The 22528-nt window shown below is 47.7% G+C and overlaps 2 protein-coding genes across 3 annotated transcripts in view; one reads left to right on the forward strand and one right to left on the reverse strand.

Annotated features, from left to right (window-relative positions):
- LOC146203437 (GPI-anchor transamidase-like) overlaps positions 1-18458 on the reverse strand; it is a 44291-nt gene extending 25833 nt beyond the window's left edge. Inside the window, exons 1-4 of one of the 2 annotated variants that reach the window (XM_084588772.1) lie at positions 18098-18458; positions 17838-18004; positions 17607-17742; positions 17271-17382 (exon numbers count right to left, since the gene is read on the reverse strand). In XM_084588772.1, coding sequence (XP_084444898.1) covers positions 17271-17382; positions 17607-17742; positions 17838-18004; positions 18098-18172 — 490 coding nt within the window. In that variant the 5' untranslated portion in view covers positions 18173-18458. The remainder of the gene's footprint in view (positions 1-17270; positions 17383-17606; positions 17743-17837; positions 18005-18097) is intronic. The other variant, XM_084588773.1, reaches the window with a different exon arrangement.
- A 202-nt stretch (positions 18459-18660) lies between these two features.
- LOC146203438 (uncharacterized) lies at positions 18661-22255 on the forward strand. Its single transcript, XM_084588774.1, has one exon. It carries the CDS (start codon positions 19004-19006, stop codon positions 22109-22111), a length of 3108 nt encoding a protein of 1035 aa, XP_084444900.1. The 5' UTR covers positions 18661-19003; the 3' UTR covers positions 22112-22255.
- The last annotated feature ends 273 nt before the right edge of the window (positions 22256-22528 follow it).

A 22528-nucleotide genomic window follows, 5' to 3' on the forward strand; every position in this document is an offset into this window, starting at 1 on the left:
ACCAAAGATGGAACTAAATCCCGCGACCCCATGCCTAGCAGGACACCTTTGCTAATAAGTCACCGCCATGGGTGGTTTGATGGTTATGCAGTCCCGCTGTGAGATATGATTTGTGTACTATAAGTCCCCCCTCTGGTTTCCCAAAATCAGGCTGAAAATCTACATCTATTCACACCATATGCATTTCATTCTTAATTAGCATTATTTCCAGGCAGCTTGAACTGTAGAAATAAACAAACTAGGTCTTATAAATGCTTCATACAATAATACATCAAGGATAGATTTATGGTTTGGTTTATGGGGTTTAACGTCCCAAAATGGCTCAGGCAATAAAAACTATCATAGTGAAGGGTTCTGGAAATGTCGACCACTGAGCTTCTTTAATAAGCACTGGCATGGCACAGTACACAGGTGCCTTTCGCCTCCATTCAAAAGTCGCCGAAGCGGCTGGGATTAAGTGGTAAAACTTGGAGGAGGCGTCTGAAAGCAGAAGCTTGCACAACGCATCTCTTGAATGTTCATCATAAAATTGAAGGGAACGGAGGAAATTCGTGCAAGAGAAAAATATTTCCTGAAAAAATTTCTTGCTTCAAGGCAAGAAATTCAAGGTAATCCACTGTTGTGGCTCAATAATATTGTTACGAGGTTTATTTACACAGATGTTAGGATGCGCAGGAGATTAGCACACCAGAGCGGACAGACCCAGCTTCCTCTTCCTCTTATCCCACCAAACCTCATCTTCCTCCAATACTGGACCGCGGGAAGTGCGTGACACTGCCCCCTTCGCAGACAACGCCCGCCGGGCGAGTCAAGGTTCGTGACGTTGATAGAAGGGCTTCATGCGGGCCACATGGACTACTTGAGTCTTCCGAGAACGACAACCTTGGGTGGTCAGGCGAGAGACTACAAAGTTTACTGCGCTGAGGCGTTCCAGTACAACGAAAGGGCCAGTATAATGGTGCAACAGTTTCTGGGACAAACCGCGCTTATGCAACGGCATCCAAAGCCACACCAAGTCACCAGGGGCGTAATTGACATCTTGATGACGCTTGTCGTAGCACTGCTTGTAACGTTCCTGGGAGGCTAGAGTGCTAAGTCTAGCGAGTCGACGAGCTTCTTCAACCAAAGAGAGAGTATGCGCTACTGAAGTTTCAGTAGGGAGTGAGAAAGGCAGTAAGGTGTCCAGGGTACTTCGTGTAGGTCATGCGTAAAGAAGAAATAACGGACTGTAGCCTTCTTTCTTCTCCCCATTAATGCACACAACCCACCCAGTTTTTGGGTGGGCCCCCAAAAAACTGGGTGGGTTGTGTGCATTAATAGGGAGGAGAAAGAAAGCACAATGCGATAAGAAGCATGTAAAAAGTTTTAATGGACTTGTAGCCTGTCGTTTCGTGCTTAGCAGTGTTAAATGCGTATGTTATATATGGAAGGACTTCATCCCAGTTTTTGTGGCGGGAGTCGCATACATTGCGAGCATATTGTCACGTAGTGGTGACAAGGCCGTACACGCCAAAAGAAGACATAGGCGTGATGGTGCTGAAATAACTCTTTATTGGGGCTGACTTGCGCCCGCAAAAGAACTAAGCAACTCGGCGGCGGTGATAGCAACAAACGTGCTCGTCGGTCGTCGGACAAAGAATGCCCGTCACACTCGTCAACGCTCAATTTAAAGGCTGCTCAGAACAATCTGGATGACGTCGCAAACGGCTACCAGCACAGGCTGGAAAATTGTAGAAAGACACATGAGTGGCCGGAATCTTCGAGATAGATCTCGGTGCATCTTGCGCTGCAACGAAACTGACAAAGATGAGACTAGCGACATCGAGCATTAACAAACAAAGATTACGGGACTGATACGCGATCCAGAATCAGAGTGATAAGCCTTTATGCTGGCGGCTGTTAAAAAAACAACAAATACAGTATCGCGGCATTACTCCCCCCTTTAAAAAAAACATCGCCTTGATGTTTCAAAACAAAGCAACTTAAACATAAACACTGCAAAGTTTAAACACCACACATTCTTTAACGCGCGTAATATGGCTTCAGTCGTACAACTTGTACAATTTCTGGGCGTGCGCGTCGCCGTTGTGATGCTGACATTCCGTCGGAAATGACTTCATAGTCTAGTGATCCGATGCGGCGAATTATTCTGTACGGCCCAAAGTATCGACGCAACAACTTTTCACTTAATCCGCGACGGCGAACTGGTGTCCAAACCCACACTTGGTCTCCTGGATTGTACTCTGCGTGGCGTCGCCGTAAGTTGTATCGTTGGCTGTCGGTGTGCTGTTGGTCTTTAATATGCAGCCGTGCGAGTCGTCGGGCTTCCTCTGCATGCTGCAGGTAGGCGGCGACGTCAAGGTTGTCCTTGTTGGTTACGTGCGGCAGCATTGCATCGAGCGTCGTCGTGGGCTCCCTGCCGTACACAAGCTTAAACAGGGTTGCTCTCGTCGTCTCCTGGACTGTCGTGTTATACGCGAAGATCATGTACGGCAAGATGGCGTCCCGGGTCTTGTGTTCAGCGTCGACATACATGGCGATCATGTCCGCGATCGTTTTATTCAGGCGCTCCGTAAGACCATTGGTCTGGAGATGGTACGCAGTTGTTCGTCGATGGCTTGTACGACTGTATTCCAGGATGGCTTGTGTCAACTCTGCCGTGAACGCTGTTCCCCTGTCCGTGATGAGCACTTCCGGGGCGCTGTGTCGCAAGAGAATTTGTTCGACAAAAAATTTGGCGACTTTTGCCGCGGTACCATTTGGTAGGGCTTTTGCTTCGGGTAAGGTAGTCAGTGGCCACGATGATCCACTTGTTACCCATAGACGAAGGTGGGAAGGGGCCGAGGAGATCCATCCCAATTTGTTGAAAGGGCAGGTCTGGGGGCGGAATCGGATTTAGTAGTCCTGCTGGTCTGATAGGTGGCGTCTTGCGTCGTTGGCACTCACGACATGTCTTCACATAGTGGGCAACTTCGGCAGGCAGTCGCGGCCAGTAGTACTTCTCCTGGATTCGCAAACCATGCGTGCAAATCCGAGATGGCCTGCTGTGGGCTCATCATGCAACGCCTGCAGAATTTCCTGCCGAAGGTTTTTAGGCACTACAAGAAGTTGCGCAGTCCTGTTGGGTGCGAAGTTCTTCTTCACGAGGAGGCCATTGCTTAACACGAACGAAGATAAATGTCGCCTGAACACACCAGGAGGGGAAGTGGTCTTTCCTTCTAAGTAATCGGCTAGCGCTTTCAGCTCAGGGTCTGTTTGCTGTTGATCTGCGAAACATCTGGCGCTTACCGGTCCCAAAAAGGCGTCGTCGCTATCGTCCTTCGGGGGAGCATCGACGGGAACGCGGGATAAGCAGTCTGCGTCGGAATGCTTCCGGCCCGACTTGTAGACTACAGTCATGTCAAATTCTTGAAGTCGTAGGCTCCATCTGGCAAGGCGGCCGGAAGGATCTTTCAAATTAGCCAGCCAGCAGAGCGCGTGATGGTCGCTTACCACCTTGAATGGTCGGCTGTATAGGTATAGACGAAACTTAGAAGTGGCCCAGATGATTGCAAGGCACTCCTTCTCGGTCGTCGAGTAATTGACTTCGGCTTTTGTGAGGGACCTGCTAGCATAGGCGATTACTTTCTCCTGTCCGGCCCTCTTCTGGACAAGAACGGCTCCTAGGCCCACACTGCTCGCGTCGGTGTGAATTTCGGTCTCGGCGTTTTCATCAAAGTGGCCAAGTACAGGGGGGGCACTGCAGGCGGCGCTTGAGTTCGTCAAAGGCTTCTCATTGCGGCACTTCCCATTTGAAAGGTATGTCAGCCTTTGTAAGCTGCGTCAACAGTTCGGCGATGCGTGAAAAGTTTGACAAATCGTCGATAATAAGCGCACAGCCCAAGGAATCAAAGCTTTCTTGTTGGCAGGCGTTGGGAATTGTGCGATTGCAGCTGTTTTCTCCGAGTCTGGGCGGATACCGTCCTTGCTAACGATGTGACCTAGGAACCGGAGTTTTTCGTAGGCGAACTGACACTTCTCTGCTTTTAGTGTTAGTCCCGATGACTTGATGGCTTCCAGCACTGTCTTTAGTCGTTTTAGGTGGTCTTCAAAGTTTGACGAGAAGACAACAACGTCGCCCAAATATACCAAACAAATTTGCCACTTCAAGCCTGCCAGGACTGTATCCATTACTCGTTGGAGTGTGGCTGGTGCGGAGCAGAGGCCAAATGGCATCACCCTGAACTCAAAAAGGCCGTCCGGTGTGATGAATGCGGTCTTCTCGCGATCTCTTTCGTCGACCTCAATTTGCCAATATCCGCTCTTTAGGTCCATCGATGAGAAGTACCTTGCATTGCAGAGCCGATTGAGAGTGTCGTCGATGCGGGGAAGCGGGTAGACATCCTTCTTCGTTATGCTATTCAAGCGGCGGTAGTCAACGCAGAAGCGAAGTGTGCAGTCTTTCTTCTTCACCAAAACGACTGGTGCCGCCCAGGGACTGTTCGATGGCTGGATTACGTCATCACGCAGCATTTCCTCAACTTGATCGCGAATAGCCTGGCGTTCTCGCAGCGATACACGATAAGGGTTTTGGCGCAGAGGTCGGGCGTGTTCGTCCGTTATATTGCTGTGCTTGGCCAGTGGTGTTTGTCGTACCTTCAATGATGACGAGAAGCACTCCCCGTAGCTTCGAAGAAGACTGAGAATCTGGTCTTTCCTGCTGTGGGTCAATTCCGGGTTGATGTCAAATGTGGGCTGACGGAATTGGTCCGGTGTGTCTTCCAGCGTTTCGTCGTCGAGAGCGAATACATCTTTGAGGTCGGCTAATTCGTCGAGAAAAGTGATCGTCGTGCCCTTGTTGAGATGCCGGTATTCTTCGGTAAAGTTTGTTACCAGAACCTGAGCTTGACCTCTCCGGAATTTCGCGATGCCTCTTGTGATGCCAACACCTTGTTCTAAGAGCAATTGGATATTTCCTTCGACGATGCCTTCAGCGGTTTCGATATTTGCGCTACCTACGCAGACTGCGATGCTTGATCGGGGTGGGACGGTCAATTCTTCATCGAGGACGTTTAGAGCGATGTGTTGCATCGACGTCGTCGTAGCAGGAATGGCTTTGTCTGCAGAGAGCTTGATGAGCTTGAATCGCAAGTCGATGATAGCCCTATGTGCATTTAAGAAGTCCATGCCTAAAATCACATCGCGGGAGCACTGCTGCAAGATCACAAAGCTGATGGGGTAAGTATGCCCATTTACAGTTATTCTTGCAGTGCATCGTCCCGATGGAGTAATCAGGTTGCCACCTGCGGTGCGAATCAGCGGGCCATCCCAAGCGGTGGTAACTTTCCTGAGCTGAGAGGCCAACAGTCCACTAATGACTGAATAGTCAGCTCCGGTGTCTACTAGGGCAGTGACTCTGCGACCGTCGATATCAACTTCAAGGTCACTTGTTCGCGTCCTCGCATTGCACGTGGGCCTTGGTGTCCGATCTCGGCTCCGTCGTTTCTTCAGATCATGGCCGGGGCATACCGTTGTTACTTTGCTGAGCGGCGGTGTCGGCTTGCACTGTGGTCGTGTTGTCGTCGATGTTGTGTGGAGCGGCGGTGAAATGGCCGCGTCATCGTTAGTGGTCAGCGGCAGCGGAGGATGTTTGTCTTTTCGCCGTTGAGCAACCTCACCTCCAAAGCTTGCTCTATTTAGTTTCCCCTGCGCGGGCTTGGAGACCTTCCGCGCACACTTTCATCGTAGTTACGGCTTGCAGATGCGCTGGGGTAGTGGGTTGAGCAGTCCGGCTGAAGTGTTCGCTCATAGTGGCGCATCCGGATGACTAACGTCTTCTCGATAGTAGACGCCTCCATTTTAAATTCCGCCACAGTTTTTGGCGGATTTCGGACAAGACTTGCAAAAAGCGATTCTTTAACGCCTCGCATTAAAAATTTGACTATCTCACCTTCGGTCATGTTAGGGTCGGCGCGGCGAAAGAGACACTTCATCTCCTCAACGTACACCAGGACAGGCTCGTTAGGAAGTTGAAGTCTTGACTGAAGGAGGGCCTGGGCTCTTTCCTTTCGGACGACGCTTGAAAAGGCAGTCAATAATGCTTCCTTGAAAATCTCCCAATCCTTCATAGCTGCCTCATGATTTTCGAACCAAACTCGGGCATGTCCTTGAAGGACAAAGTAGACCTGCCCGAGTTTCACAGCGTCGTTAGAGCCGTTGAATTCTGCCACATGGTCGAAAAGGTCAATCCAGTCTCCAGCATCTTCATCCGGTCGTCTATGGAAGCAGGCGGACTAACGGGGTTGGACGAAAACAACCGGTGCTGTAGGCTGGGCCATTGTCAGCGCCGATGCCTTCAGAGATCGAATGGGGTCAGGCAGCAGACCGTGTCCGGGTTGTAGGCCTTGAAGTCGGCGGCTGGCTCGGTGACCTGTAGGCTGGTCTTCCAGGGCGACAGGAACACGGCTTGGGTCTTCGCTTGAAGGATCAAAGGCAGCACCTCCACCAGATGTCACGTAGTGGTGACAAGGCCGTACACGCCAAAAGAAGACACAGGCGTGATGGTACTGAAAAAACTCTTTATTGGGGCTGACTTGCGCCCGCAAAAGAACTAAGCAACTCGGCGGCGGCTATAGCAACAAACGTGCTCGTCGGTCGTCGGACAAAGAATGCCCGTCATACTCGTCAACGCTCAATTTAAAGGCTGCTCAGAACAATCTGGATGACGTCACAAACAGCTACCAGCACAGGTTGGAACATTGTGGAAAGACACACGAGTGGCCGGAATCTTCGAGATAGATCTCGGTGCATCTTGCGCTACAACGACTGATAAAGATGTGACTAGCGACATCGAGCATTAACAAACAAAGATTACGGAACTGATATGCGATCCAGAATCAGAGTGATAAGCCTTTATGCTGGCAGCTGTTAAAAAAAAAAAAACAAATACAGTTCCGCGGCAATATTGCTAAGCGTACGATTGGTGCGTTCGGTAAGACCGTTTGCTCGTGGGTGGCAAGGAGTTGAATGAAAAAAATGGGATGAGCAGAGGTGAAGAAGTTCTTCTACAGCTTCTGCCGTAAACTGTCGCCCACGGTCGCTTATTAACACAGGAGGAGGCCCATGTCGAAGAATGATGGACCGTAGGAAGAAAGCCAAGACATCAGAAGCAGTGGCTGATGGTATGGCAGCAGTTTCACAGTACTGCGTAAGGTAGTCTATGCACACAATGATCCAGCGGTTTCTGTTGGAGGAACGGGGAAACGATCCTAGAAGGTCAATTCCCGCCTGTTCGAATGGGATTCGTGGTGGCGTTATAGGCTGAAGATGACCCGGTGGAGAGCAGGTTGGGTGCTTGAAACGCTGGCACTGGAGGCAGCTGGCCACATAACGTTGAGTAGTTTGACGCATCTTCGGCCAATAAAAACGTTCCTTAGTTCTGTGCAATAACCTGGCGAAACCCAAGTGTCCAGCTGTGGCATCGTCGTGCATTACCCGAAGAATCTGACACCTAAGACTTGTAGGAACTACCAGAAGAAACCGCGCACCTACTGACGAGTAATTCTTCCTGTATAGTAGACAGTCACGAATGCAGAATGAGGTCGTAGGGTTCCGGGAAGCTGAGGCATCAAAAAGCGGCGCCAACTCCTTGCCGTTCCGCTGCGCAATCTTGAATTCAGCAACATCGGGGAAGCTTGGAGAGATAGCAGCTATATATTCATCCAAGATCTCATTGTCGCAATCAGTAGTTTCAAGTGGCAACCGTGACAGACAATCAGCATCACTGGGCTTACGACCACCCTTAAAAGACACAGTAAAATTGAATTCTTGAAGGCACAAAACCCACCGCGCAAGGTGTCCACAGAGGTCATGAAGGTTTATAAGCCAACATAAGGAATGATGGTCCGTCACATTTTTAAATGCACATCCATAAAGATATGGCCTAAACCGTTGCACACCAAAAACAACAGCTAAGCATTCCTGTTCAGTTACTGTGTAATTACGCTCAGCCTTGCTCAAAGATGGCTTGCATATGCAACATGTTCATTGCCATTGTGGCGCTGTATGAGCACAGCATCAACTCCAATTGTGCTGGCGTCAGCGTGACGTTCTGTTGAAGCTGATGGACAGAAGTGGCGTACTACAGGTCCTGATGTCAAAATAAATTTTAACTGACGAAAGGCGGAGTCGCAATCGGCAGTCCACTTGAAAGGCACATCTTTTTGCAGAAGACAAGTAAGGGGATATGCTAGGTCAGCAAACTTCAGAACAAAACGCCGGAAATAGGAGCAAAGCCCCAAAAAACTCCTGAAATGTTTTAATGATTTCAGGGGTTTAAAACAAGTGACAGCTTCAATTTTTTTCGGATCAAGCCTGACCCTATCCTTGTCTACTAAGATGTCCAAGTACCACTGTCTGGCGTTCTCCAAAACAACATTTCTTGGAATTGAGTAGCAGACCAGCTTTCTCAATACACTCCAAAACAATCTCCAATCGACTGTTGTGTTCCCAAAAAGTAGTCCCGAATATTACTACATCGTCCAAATAACACATACAAATGTGCCACTTCAATCCGCGCAAAACTGTATCCATGAATCTTTCGAACGTGGCTGGAGCGTTACATAATCCAAAGGGCATCACATTAAATTCATACAGCTCGACTGGGGTGATGAATGCCGCCTTTTCTTTATCTTTCGGGTGCATGGGAATCTGCCAATAGCCTGATCACAGATCAATTGAGGAAAACAGGAGGCAGAATGTAAACAATCAATGGCGTCATCAATACGTGGCAAGGGATACACGTCCTTCTTGGTAACAGTATTCAGCCATCGATAATCAACACAAAACCGCCATGTGCCATCTTTCTTTTTGACGAGTATCACAGGGGCAGCCCATGGACTACATGATTCCTGAATGATGCTCTTATGCAGCATATCATGAACGTGTTCTTCGATTGTTTGGTGCTCTGATGGGGATACACGATAAGGCTTCTGACGGATTGGATCACCAGTCCCAGTATTGATTCGGTGCTGAGTACGGGAAATGGGAATCCGTGGTGGAGAGTCCCGAGAAAAATCTAGAGCTGCAGTATGTTAGGACAGAACTTCCACTAAACTGTGACGGTCACTTGTTGGCAGGGATTTGTTAATCATGGCAAGAAATTTTGTTTTATCTACTTCTGAGCATGCGGTAGGCTTGGAATTGTCTGTGCTGAGCACTGCAGCTCATTTAAAAGCGTCATCATCAAAGTTGGCAAGTTTTAGACCACGTGGTAATACAACAGGTTCGTTAGAGCAGTTAGTCGTCCAAAAAGAAGCATGACCATTCATGACTGAGATGATGCAGCGGGGAATCAGACTTCTTCGCGCAGTTGAGGGTGAGTGGTTCAAACACAGCGTCGAACGCATCACTGACACAGCTTGAACTAACAACTTGTATAAACTCTGCTGACATTGCAGGAATGATTATGCTGTCCGAAACCAAAAGCGTGCTAGGATTGGTCCGCGAATTTTCATACAAAGCAGATTCAATTCCAGTGCTCACAGAAATGTCTCCGTTGCGAAAGTCGAGAGTGGCCCCGCATTGTTTCATAAAATCGAGCCCAAGAATTACGTCATGCGTTGATCGAGCAAGTACTGCAAATTCAGTTCGGAATGTGTGGCCAGCGATAACAAGATTCACGGAACAGACTCCAAGTGAGTTAAGCTGTTCGCCACCAACACCACACAATGTCGCCACACTATCTCAACCAAACATAATTTTACGACCAAAGCAGTTTTTAAAAGCGAGACTTATAGTAGAAATGGTTGCACCTGTGTCCAACAATGCCATAGCACGTACACCGTCTACAAACACTTCAATTCGGTTCTTTAACATCGAAAGGGCAGAGGCATAGGTAAGCTAGAATCATTTGCGACCTCACCTCCATCGGCCGCACTCACTAGTTTCCCGGAGGGGAGAAGGCGAGCGTCATAGGCGCAGAGATGGTGGTGTCAGGCTACGGTCAGAGGCCGGTGATTCGCTTCGGTTTAGCGCCATTCTGCGTTCTTGTCGTCTAGCTGTTGTACTGTACTCATTCCGGTGAGGTGTTCTTCTATATGAATCATCATTGTCAGCAGGAAACCTTGTACGGGAGTTCACCCACTGTCGGCGATACTGCTGGTACGGATGGTGATTGCGGCAAGAACGCGAAATGTGGCCGATCATTCCATAGGCATAACACACTGGTGGCTCACGTTCATTCGATGAATAAGGCTCATCGTCGCTTGGATTAAACACTTCATGTTTTGGATGTAGTCTACCATGAGGACGAGAGTGCTCGCTGTTGCAGGCGTTGATGGGGAGAGGCTGGATGTTCGAGCGATGAGCAGCAGAGCATCGGATGTCCGAAGGAGATGTAACAGAGGGAGCATAACAGGTAGAAGATGGACTATTGTCTGCCGAAGAGGTGCCACTGTAGAAGCGTCTGACGTGGCCCCCAATATCTTGATGCCTCTGAAGCTCTTCGCGGATGATCTGTCGAATTGTATCTGCCATGCTCGTCGTTTCAGACACATCCACACTGGCAACAGTTGTGGCATTAGGCAACCGACCAAACTTCGGGATGATACGGCGTCGCTTCAAACCTTCAAACGTGCGGCAGTGTCATGTTACATCAGCGGTTGTATTCAAATCGTCCTTGCAGATGAGAAAGTTGTACACGTCTTACACTATTCCTTTGAGGAGGTGGCCCACTTTGTCTTCCTCAGTCATCCGAGCATCAACTATTCTGCACAGCTTGAGGACTTCTATGTACGTTGTGCAGGTCTCCCCCGGTACTTGCGCTCGCTGAGCCAGAGTCTGTTCGGCGCTCTTTTTTCGAGCATCGGCATCGCCAAATCCCGCTCCCGTTCTTCCATGAAGCGATCCCAGGTGGTAAGGGATGCTTCATGATTGTCATACCATATTAGCGCAGTTTCTTCAAGGAAGAATATCGCATTCGCCAGCTTGGTATTCGCATCCCAGCGGTTATATTTGCTCACCCGATTGTAGTGGGTGAGCCAGTCATCCATGTCTTCCCCGGGCTTGCCATAGAAGTGCCGGGGTTCCCGATAAGGCTGTGCGGTGGTCGGGTGAGCTGCTGGCATGGGCGGCGTTGAAGCATCTGCTTGCGCCATGTCCGTTCGTAGGGGTGGTAGCCCAGCAATTCTGCTTCGGCGGTGTGGGAGAGGTTCCGTGGTGATCTATAGCCCGTAAACTCTGCCACACTTGCTACGAGGTTTATTTACACAGATGTTAGGATGCGCTGGAGATTAGCACACCAGAGCGGACAGACCCAGCTTCCTCTTCCGCTTATCCCACCAAACCTCATCTTCCTCGAATACTAGACTGCGGGAAGTGTGTGACAATATAAATAGAAAACCACTGTCATCTGCAATGTCCGCCCACGAAATAATCAGAAGCTATTAAAAAATGGTTATGACTGTTGAAATTATGAAAGGCCTGTCCGATCACAAGGGTGTTCTGCTGAAGTTTGGTGTCACCTGTGAACACAATAAGCCTTATTTTCAGGTTGCTTATGATTTTGCCCATGCTGATGACAATTCTACTGATAATGTTTTAGCATCAGAAAAAGCTGGGCTTTGAAAACCTACGGCCCATCTCGCTCACGTCGTGCATGGGCAAACTGATGGAACACATCAAGCAGGCTGAACTGAACAGATACTTCGAGGATAGGAAGATATATTCCAACACCACGATCAGTTTTAGGTCCCGCCTATCAGCCTATGATGGTATGCTTAAACTTCAGGACTAAATCATTGATAATCGTACCGTAGACATCAAAGTGGTGGTAGGCCCGGATGTCTCCAGAGCCTTTGACAACGTGAAGTACTCAGCCATTCTAGCGAGCCTGGGTGCACTTAATGTGGGCATGCGCACATAGTACTATATAAGAGACTTTCTTACTGACAGAACCACAACAATAAGCATGGGGGGCCAGTCGCTGGACGGAATTAAACTCGGCAGCAAGGGGACACCTCAGGGGTCGGTGCATACCCCCACCGTGCTTAACCATGCTGGGTCTCCTTGCAAAATTGGCTGAGATAGAGGGGCTACATCACACACTCTACGCGGACGTGACCCTGTGGATGTGAGGCGAGAGCGACGAGCAGATTGAGCTTGCGCTTAAAGTGGCTATAGGAGACGTGGAGACATATCTCAAGCCAATTGGGCTCCAGTGTTCCACCGAAAAGTTCGAAGTTTTCTTCCTGTCATCGATATTGCGGCGCAGGAGTAGGCATCTAGATCATGAGGTTATTTTGAGAATAAATGACAATGTCATTCTCATGACGGAGATATATACATATTGAGATTACAAATTCAGGCGAATTCCAAACTGATTCAGAGACTTACAGCCAGCGCGGGCGAAACGTGCAGGCTTCTCAAAAGAATAGCCAACAAGCACACTGGCATGAGGGAGGCCAATCTTTTTAGAGCTGTGCAATCTTTCATGATTAGCAGAATTTTGTATGTCACCCCATACCTAAAGCTTCAAAAGGCAGAGAAAGAGAAACTGGACATCATTGTTAGGAAGGGGGTTAAAATGGCCTTCAGCCTGCCCCAAACACATCTACTAACATGATTCTGAGCATCGGAGTATCTGACACTCTCGATAAGTTCATGAAAGCGGCTTGAGCATCCCAATACCAACGACTGCTACGCAGTCATACAGGTAAGAGTATCCTGGAGAGGGTTGGACACGAGCACCAAGCCTGCCTCAAGAGTACAAGAAAATCCCCCCAGCAGTCAGGGAAAAGCTGAAGGTACCCCTACTTCCCCGAAATGTGCACCCGTTGCATAACGAAGACAGACGTAGGGACAGAGCCAGAGCCCTACAGGCTAGGTTTAAAGATAGGCAGCATGTATTCTACACGGACGCCACAGAACACAAGGATGACAAGGGTTATGCCATGGTAGTTTCGCGCGAGAATGGAGGACCAGTCTAGTGCTGCAGCACCAGACTTAGACAAAACCGAGGTGGAGGATGTAGCCATTGCACTAGCGCTGACACAACGTCAAGCCAAGATCATCATTAATGATTCTAAACTGGCAATCAGAAATTACAATAGAATATCCACAGCAGCAGTAAAAGTTCTAACAGTTGGCCAAGCTCCAACGGAGCAGTTGTATTGATTTGATGCCGATGCATCAAGGGTTACGAGGCAACGAGAATGCACCCATGCTGGTCCTAGGTCTTACTTTTCAGGATCCCAGTGGTGTCTTGTGTGAGGAGTCCTCGGCGAAAAGCTTAACACATATCAGAAGATCCTTAATCATTACAGGTTGGAATGTCAGTTGTACCAGAGTGTACACAAGAAACTCTTAAAGAGAGAAGTAGCATGGAGGAAACTGCAAACAGGAGTTTTTCCGAATCTGCACCTTTTAAGCAAATAGCACACCGAGGTGCTTAGCCCTCGGTGCAAGAAATGCGACCGAATAGTGGACTTGATCCACATGGTGTGGACTTGCCCTAGCTTCGGAAGGCCAAACAGAAGTAGAGATTCCTGGGAGGCGCTGCTGCTTAACCGGGAAGAACAAGACCAGCATAAAGTCATCAGTCATGGCTGCCGCCGCAATCCAAGAAATCGCGGCAGATGGCTAGGGGGGGGGGGGGGAATGATCGGGAGTTAGAGTTACTTGATTCCCTTTCAAATCTTCTGACGGGTGCAAATAAAGTTATTTCCATCTCTCTAAGTTAGAGTTACTTGACTCCCTTTCAAATCTTCTGACGGGTGCAAATAAAGTTATTTCCATCTCTCTACTGCGTCTGACATCGTTTCCCAAAAGTGCATAACGGGCAACCACAAGCACCCCTGGTATACCAGAGACATATTCACCTCATCAAGCACATCAAAAGGCTCCGAAAACACAGAAACCTTGTCAAAGCAGCCGAAGTTAATTGGTACAAATCCTTAAGCCTGAATAAAAGACCAAAACATATGAGGACTAAGCTTTTATTTCAATTATTTCAACGGAACCTTATCAAAATTCATGAAAAAAAAAAACCATCAAAGTTCTGGAAAACGGTACTTTCAGCTGCTCATGATCCTTCGTCATTCATCATTAATGATCATCCTTCATCGAATCCTCAAATTAATTCAGCAGTATTTAAAAGTTATTTTCAGTCTGCGTTCTACCAGGATGATAGCATCCACCCCTCTTTTTGTGTCGGTGACACCTTGCCAGAGCTTCCCGCTCTTGTTATAACTTGCACTGGAGTTCATAATCTATTGCTAAACACTGACATGTCTAAAGGTTCTTGTCCAGATGGAGTACCAAGCACATTTTTAAAGCAGTATTCTGAATGGAATGCCTGTTACCTAACAATAATATTAAATAAATCTCTTGAAACGTCTACAGTTCCACAGGTTTGGAAACATGCTAGCTTCATTCCTGTGTTCAAATCTGGCAACAAACAGCTAATCAGCAATTAGAGACCTATGTCAGTGCTGTCCACTTGCTGTCAACTTCTCGATTACATCATTCAGTATTTGTCTGCAAACAACTTCCGTCACAGCAGTAGCATGGTTCTTGAGCAGGATTTTCAATAACACAATTATAAAAATTTTCGCATGACACAGCTACAACACTAAATAACTGTAGTCAGCTTGACACCATCTGCATCGACTGCTCGAAACACTCAACACAAAAAGCCACAAAAAGCCACAAAAAACTGCTCTTAAAACTTGCTGGAATTTTTCCCGGAAATAAAATAATTGAGTGGCTATCGGATTACAACCACTTAAGATCTAAATCCATCAATTTTATTTGAAAACACTGTTCTAAAGTTCAGGTGATGGCAGGGATGCTGCAAGGCTCAGTGCTAGAGCCACTCTTATTTCTCAAATATATAAATCGCATCACTCAAGTACAGTGCTCTAGAATCTTTGGCAGTGTGTCGTCCGTGCCGGGGAACAATAGAGGAGCGAGGTCGCCGCAGCGATGTAAGCGCGCGTGACACCCAGGGGGCGCTGCCAGTAACAGGTGTGCCAAGGGGTGCGGTGCGCCGAACCGAGCTCCATTCGCTTGCATGCAAAGACGAGCGCAGACCGTCTTCGCGCGTTGATTTGAGGAATTCGTGTTTCATTGTTCTGCATGTTCTTCGCCGTTTGTTGCGCTTTCTTGGTGTGTTGTTGAAACCTAACATCTAAGCAATGCGTGCACGACAACGGAAAGACGACGCGACACAAGGGACAGTGCCGGGCTGCAACAGCGGTTACAGCTTGTGCAAGGGAGTTCCTCTCTCTTGCGTGTGTGCCGATCGCTGTGAGATTTGGTCACAGAACATCAAGAAAGCAGACAGAGTGCTGAACGAAGCAAGCGTTGTGTGCGAGCGCTATTTTGAACAAGTTTTCATTCAGCGTACGTATAAAACAATCAACGGTGAACTAGAGTAGAGGCCGGTCACACACTTACTTATGACGCCGTTCCGACCATCTTTCCGGACGCATCAAAATATGTTTCAAAGTCGCTGCATGAAAGTCGGGAACATCTGTGAACAGACAATTCATGCAGCGAAGCGGAGACGGTGTTTACAAGCTAGCTCATGAAGAGCAGCCGACATCTGACGGCGACAGTCCCGAGGAGCCCAACAGGGGGATTTTGCCAAGAAAAACGAATGTGCCGTCTTTGTCAAAAGCAGGCTGCATGTTCTGCTTCTAACTTGTATTAAAAGCCAATGAGGATTTCCACTTTATCACAACTAGTTGAGAAATGAGGACAGGTGCTCGCCTTTACATTTGAGATTTAAAGCTTCAGAAGTTTAGTATGAATCCACTACTACATGACTGAAAAGCAGATCCTGCAGCCTACTAAATACCGGAAATGTGGTCAAGGATCGCCTTGCCACGCTGAGAAAAAGCTTTCCACTACGCCGAGTGCATGTGAGCTGGATGCTGCCGGAGACAGTAGCAAAATGGCCCTGAAAAAGCTGTCAAAATTGATATGTCGGCTACAAAATCGGGTGAGGAGGCGGAAGTTTCTATAAGAGGAAAAAAGTTGTTCGCAAGACATTTCAAATCCAGTAGAGACGGAGGAACTAATTGAACATGTTAGTGGGCTACAGTAGTGCCCTAGCTAGTGCAGGCATACAACCAGTTGCTGGTGAGTGCTCTTCGTTCAGCGGAGATTTCTTTTCCCAGAAGTGTACGCTTGCGGTCAAGGACGGTACGGCCTACCAAGGAAGCGCCCCTTGGCCGATGGCGCAGCAGTTATCGCAAAAAGAGCCCATGCTCCGCCCTCGCACGAGACACTGCCCAATATTCTAGAGCACTGTAACTCAAGTAACCAGAGACACAGAAGTAAAGGTGTGCTCAACGACGTCTTTTCATTGTTTTGAGACTGGAGTAACATATGACAGATGAACATGAATTTCAGCAAAACTGTTGGAATGACTTTTAGTAACAAGAAACAGCCGAGATCTCAAATTCATGTATAGCACTCACAGGTGCAATCTTACTGCTGTCAACGAATTCAAATACCTTGGTGTCATTTTCACAACTAACCACAGCTGGCACAATTCTATCAATGCAATCCTGCTCTAAATCGCCGTGAAAACTTAGATGGCTAAAATGCACTTTAAAAGATGGCACTAAACAATGCAAGTTAACAGCTAGTAAATCATTAACTAGATCTATACTTGAGTATGCATCTATTGTGGTCACCCCATTTCATAAGTGACATTTCCAAAACAGAATGCGTTGAAAAAAAAAAAGAAAAAAAAAGCTTCCAGATTCGTTTACAGCCGTCAAGGCTGTAACCAATTTCAGGTGACAGTGAAAGCAGTATTTGTAATAAAATAAACAAATAAATCACCGTGGGCTGATGTCATCTAAAAAAAAATAGAATCAGCAAGCAAGCCACTGGTCCCAGTGAGTGCTGTCCTTTTCTAGCATGCATTAATATCAGTTCACTTGGATGACTGCGCTATCTCTTCTGACAACTCACTAGCTTATCGTTTTCCATCTCTACAACATGAACCAGACAAATACAAAACACGCTACTATACGGAACAAACTTCAAAATTAAATTTCAGTCGAAAATGTGACAGCAAGAAAATTAAAGATAGGAGAAAACATTTTCGAAAGCTGTTAAAACAAAGATGCATGTTACTGGACTCGTTTGCAATATTATTATAATGTCAGAACAGCAGTGCCACAACTACTGCTTTGCTCTAGCTGCAACAGAATTCGCCAAAGACTTACCCCCCTTTCAACAGTGTCTAAATGCATGACAAATGGAATAGTACCCACCCGTCATGTAAATGAGAATGTTGCTATATTCATCTGTGAGAAGTCGCTTGGAGCGTGGAGTATTGTCAGGCAGGCGCCCTGTCAGGATACGGATGAAGTTTTCAACAGTGACCTGTGAAATAAATTCAAAAAGGAACAGGCACATGCCAATTCCTACACAACTTTTACACCAACCATTACATTCACGTTCTTGTTTCTGAATTTCTAGCGTTTCAGAACTAAATGAAGTCATAAAGATACTATATGTATTGGCATGTAATATCTTTGTGACTTGTGCATGCAGCATATTTATATGTCGTATACAATCATGAACATGTACAAGAAGAACGCTTTTACCTCGTATCCCCGGTAATCAACCTCTACATTGTCGCCATACACGTTGATGTGGTGGTGAGCATTGTTGAATACAGTGGCCGGCTTTGGATTCCGGAGGTTGCAGGGCATATCGTCAGCGATCATCAGTATTATCTGGCTAAAAAGTGTAAAGGGGTGAAATAAAGCACGCTCTTCAATGAAGAGATAGTAGTGTTATTTCCATCACATTCTGCAATTTCACGCGCCATATACCTGTCCGGAATGCCGAATCGCTTGACGCTCCGGTAGATGGAAAGTACGTTCGCGACATGCCGGTAGTTGAACCAAAATCTTGAAGTGCACACAAGAACTGCCCAGTTGTTAGTATGACCGGACCGGAAGAACTCCGAGATCTTGGCATCGACTGATTCGCTGGCATGCTAATTGAAACAGAGAGGAGTGAAAGTTTATAATTTATCGGTAAGAGTTATGCTAGGGACAGTTACGTCAGGAAAACATTGAGAAACCCCTACCTGAGATTGTGAAGGATGAACCATGAGTGATATTAGCGTAATGGTTAAATATAAGCCCAACTTCCATGTGACCATCGTCGTTTACAAGAGCAGTGTCCCACCTATTACGCCGAAGACTTCTATAAACTGAAACTGAACACTTGGCCTCAGGCGCTCGACAGCTGTGACAGCACTCGCTAACGGTGCCTCTAACTGCAGAAACCTAACCAAATCATGGAACCATGGACAGCAAAGCTATAAACAGAGCGGGCACTGCTATAGCACTGCTATTCATAGTGCCATAAAAAATTGGGCAGTGTGGCTGGCCAGGCGATGAAACGTTGATGCGGCTTGATACGGCGTGACTATCGGCCATGCTATCGGCTCTATCGGCTGTCAGCCAGAGTTGGCATTGACCACGGTGACAATGACTACATATTTCTTGTCAATGCTTTTTAAACATAAAAAAATAATTTATTTTATTTTTGCACTTTAGTTTAAACCACTGTTTACGCAATTAAACTTAGTTTTTTTTTCTTATGCATTTGTTGAGCTAATCTTATGTAGTCGATCCAATCCAGCACTTGAAAACAACAAGATGGATAAGCGCTAACGGTTGATGCAATATTCCTAAATGAATGTGTCTGCTGCAAACAAAGTAACACCGTTCATGTCTCCAGTATTTTACGTGCTGTCAGCGATATCAGTCCCGCGTGTGCTTGTTTGAACGCCAGTACTGCTGTTACAACAGGCAATTTGGAGCACACGGACATCCAGCCCCCAAAAATGTGCGTCGCTAACAAAGCTCGCGCCAAAGCATTTCCGTGTGCATGTGTGGACATCCGAAATCATACCGCCTAATCGTGTTGGACTTCCGTCTGCTGTAAAGTTGCGCGGGACTCTCTGCGTCCGTGCGCGCGCGTCACGATGGCAAGTAACGAACAGCGGACTTTCATCTACCTCGACTTCGACATTGACCCGTTCACAGCAGAACTCGTGTTTCCGCAAGGCATACCTAAGGGCGGCTCAGTATCTCTCGTATTTGGCGCCTTCGACAAAGAACAGCCGTCTAAAAAAGCCAAATTCACGGAAGAATTTGCCCGTATGGTAAGCCAAAAGTTCCGCGTCTCGTCTCCGCTTGTCGATGGCAGCCCTCAGTGTTTCATCCGCATCTCGCTTGCTAAGGACGGCGTCGAACCTCCGCAGATTCCACGGCCTAACAAAACCGTGAGTGTTCTAAAAAAGCTTCCACTCTCAGCACTGGCGTTGAAGAACCAAAAGGAAGCGCTACTGAGTCCTCACTTTCCCATGGCCATCGACCTGGATGACGAAGAAGAAAATGAAGAATTTGACAGCGACACTGGCGGAGACGTGCCACCTGCCAGTGGAGCAAAGAGCGGCTCGGTGCTTTTGCGTGCAACGGGCTTGCCTACGGCGGCGACACTTGTGGCGGCGGCTTCAGCACCAGAAAGACTCGCGGCCGCTACTGCAAAGCCTGTCGCTGTGAAGCCTTTGACTTTGAAGCCTGGGACTGCGAAACCGGGAATTGTAAAACCTGCTGCTGCGAAACCTGGGACTGTGAAACCTGTAGCAATGAACCCAGCGGCAGCTAATGCTATTGTCGAAGACGACAGTGATGTGTCGACTGAATCGCGCCCGGGCTCGCCCTTCGACGACGGCACTGGTGCTGGCGACGGCACAATGTCGGACACTGATGAGGTAGGCACATTCTCTTGCGACCTCTGCTCAATGTCGTTCCACTTTGAATCGGAGCTGCAGAAGCATCAGGCTCTGGTGCATGACATGATGGAGTCATGCAAGCATTGCATCAAGAAGTTCCCTAGCAAATTTGCCCTGGTACGACACATGTGGTCACACTTGCCTCGCAACCGGCTTCCATTTCGTTGCTCAGAGTGCAAGAAAGGCTTTATAACGAAGAGGGAGCTTCTGGGCCACAAATCAAAGCCACATGGAAGGAAGGTGCGTGTGCCACAGCAATTTCCTGAAAGAACAGAGACACAAACTGAGCGCACACTCAACTTACAGGAAGGCCCGGAGGAACCTTCCTGCCCAGAGAGACGCTCATACTCCACTCCCACAGAAGAAGAAATTTTCTTCTGTGAGTTCTGCTCTGAAGTATATCTGACTGGCCACTTCTACCGACAGCATGTGTCAAAGCATCATGCTGAGAAGCTTGACATGTATCCTGATGATATCTCTGCATTCACTGGTGTTGAAAAAGACCTTGACAAGGAAGCTGATAAGTTTCGCTGCTCATTATGCAAGAACTGTACGGGCCTGAATTTTCGGGAGGTGTGCAGTCACATAAGTGATGCACATCCCAATGCTGGCGTATATGCTTGCAAGCGTTGCACACTTGTGTTTGCCAGTGAACAAGAATATGGAGCACACAACACCACTCACATTGTCAAAGTATCTCCAAGCCTGACATCACCAGGATTCAAGGATTACCACTGTAATCTCTGCAGTGAGGTGCTCACCCACCGCAAGACTTTGGTTCGGCACTTGCAACAGCACCATCGTGACCCCAATATCAAGCCATATGCATGTGGACAGTGCCCATCACGGTTTCGAGGCAAAGCCAGCCTGTACATCCACACCCGCAAGCACAACACGCAAGTAGAGCGCCGCCGTTTCCCCTGCACCCAGTGTCCCAAGATTTTCACTGCCAAGCAATTTCTCAAGCGGCATGAAGAGGCTGTGCATGCTCGCTTACTGCCATTTGCTTGCACCCATTGCTCCAAGCGCTTTTACTTTGAGCGTCACTTGCAGCAGCACCTGGTCATGAGCCACCGGTCAAAGCTTTCAGAAGAAGAAGTGGCAGGGTTGGGGTTGATACACAACTTCCAGTGTGAAGAATGTGGTTTTAACACCTATAGCGAGCGCACTATTCGTCGCCATGTCTATAGCCACACAGGCACCTATCCATTCACATGTGAAGTCTGCAATCGTGGTTTTGTTTTCCGGTTTGAGTTGACAGCCCACCATGCACGGCGCCACCTGCATCAGAAGTTGCACTGCCACCTTTGCTCACGCATTTTCTTTATCAAGGAGCGGTTTGATAAACATCTTTCAGCTCACCAGGAGAAATGGGGCTTCACTTGCTCGGTTTGTGGCCAGCTGTTTGAAACTCAGGGCTACCTGGAAAACCACCAGCTGCGCCACTCAGGCAAGACGCCATATGAGTGCACCGATTGTGGCAAGCGCTTCAGTGCACCCCAAGGTCTCACGTTCCATAAGCAACAGCATCATCATGTCAAGCGTCCTCGGCAGGTTGACAATGCACGGATGGAGCACTGGCCTCTTGGCTGCGACATTTGCGGCATCCGGTTCAAGTATTTAAGCAGCCAGCAAGCACACATGGCATTCCACCACCCATCCAGTGAGGGTGAGTCGCTCCAGTGCAGTTACTGCCAGCGCAAGCTGGGATCTAAGCTGGCCCTGTCACAGCACCTCCGCAAACACACCAATGAGAAGTACAAGTGCAAACACTGCGACCGTTGTTTTCAGTCGTACGTGGGCTGCCGAACCCATCAGGTCGTCATGCATACACGCCGATTCAAGGCTGCTTGCCCTCTTTGCAGCAAAGGTTGTGTGTCTATCTTTGACCTCAAGAGACACCTTAGGACAATCCACAATGCAGTCATGGTGAAGCAGCCAAACCTTGAATTGGTTAGCTCTGGAAACTCGGCACCTCTTCAGATGTTGGCTGAAAGCATGGTTGTTGGAGAAAATGCCATCGAAGTTGTTGCAGGGGAAGGAGTTGAGGTCGTAGACAAAGAGGGCATGCAGATTGTTGATGAAGGTGCTATTCAAGTGGTTGGAGAAGATGGTATTCAGATAGTTTCAAGTGAGGAAGCAATGGAGATCATTTCTCAACAAGGCATGAACATTGTCAAAGAGCAGTACGTTCACACAGTTGGACAAGATGTTCAAGTGGTCAGTGAACAAGATGTGCAAGCCAGAAATGAAGTGGTTTTGGTGGAGTTTCGTGGGACACAGGTTCTTATGTAGAACTGTTTGCTTCATGCTACTTTTGTTTTATTAGAGCTTGGTGAGGCACGTGTCTTTATACTGTGTTTGCTGCATGCTACTTTCGTTCATCAGTATGGCAAGAGTGCATGATCCCTACTGGAATAAAGGTTTTTGTATTTCATGCATATCATGCATACTTTTGCACATACCAGCCAAGCAGTTGGCATGGTTGGTCTTGCATGTCACAGTGCCTTTGTATTTAAAATAAGCTGTATGCTGTGGCCATAACTATTGATAACATTTGCATGATTGACTAGGAAAGAAAACGGCATATTACCTGTAGTGACAGTTATTTAAAAAGCTTGGACACATAATTACCATTAGCTGCGAATAGCAAAAGATCCGTGTCGTGAGGTGCCATGCATAACCATACATACACCATGTCCCATAATTTTG

Source organism: Amblyomma maculatum, chromosome 1, assembly GCF_055883805.1.
Source record: "Amblyomma maculatum isolate TAMU_Amacu chromosome 1, ASM5588380v1, whole genome shotgun sequence".
In the NCBI taxonomy this organism is placed as follows: Eukaryota; Metazoa; Arthropoda; class Arachnida; order Ixodida; family Ixodidae; genus Amblyomma; species Amblyomma maculatum.

Bases quoted from the DNA above. Each gene is read 5' to 3' on its own strand.
- LOC146203438 (XM_084588774.1), top strand. From the start codon at position 19,004: ATGGCAAGTAACGAACAGCGGACTTTCATCTACCTCGACTTCGACATT.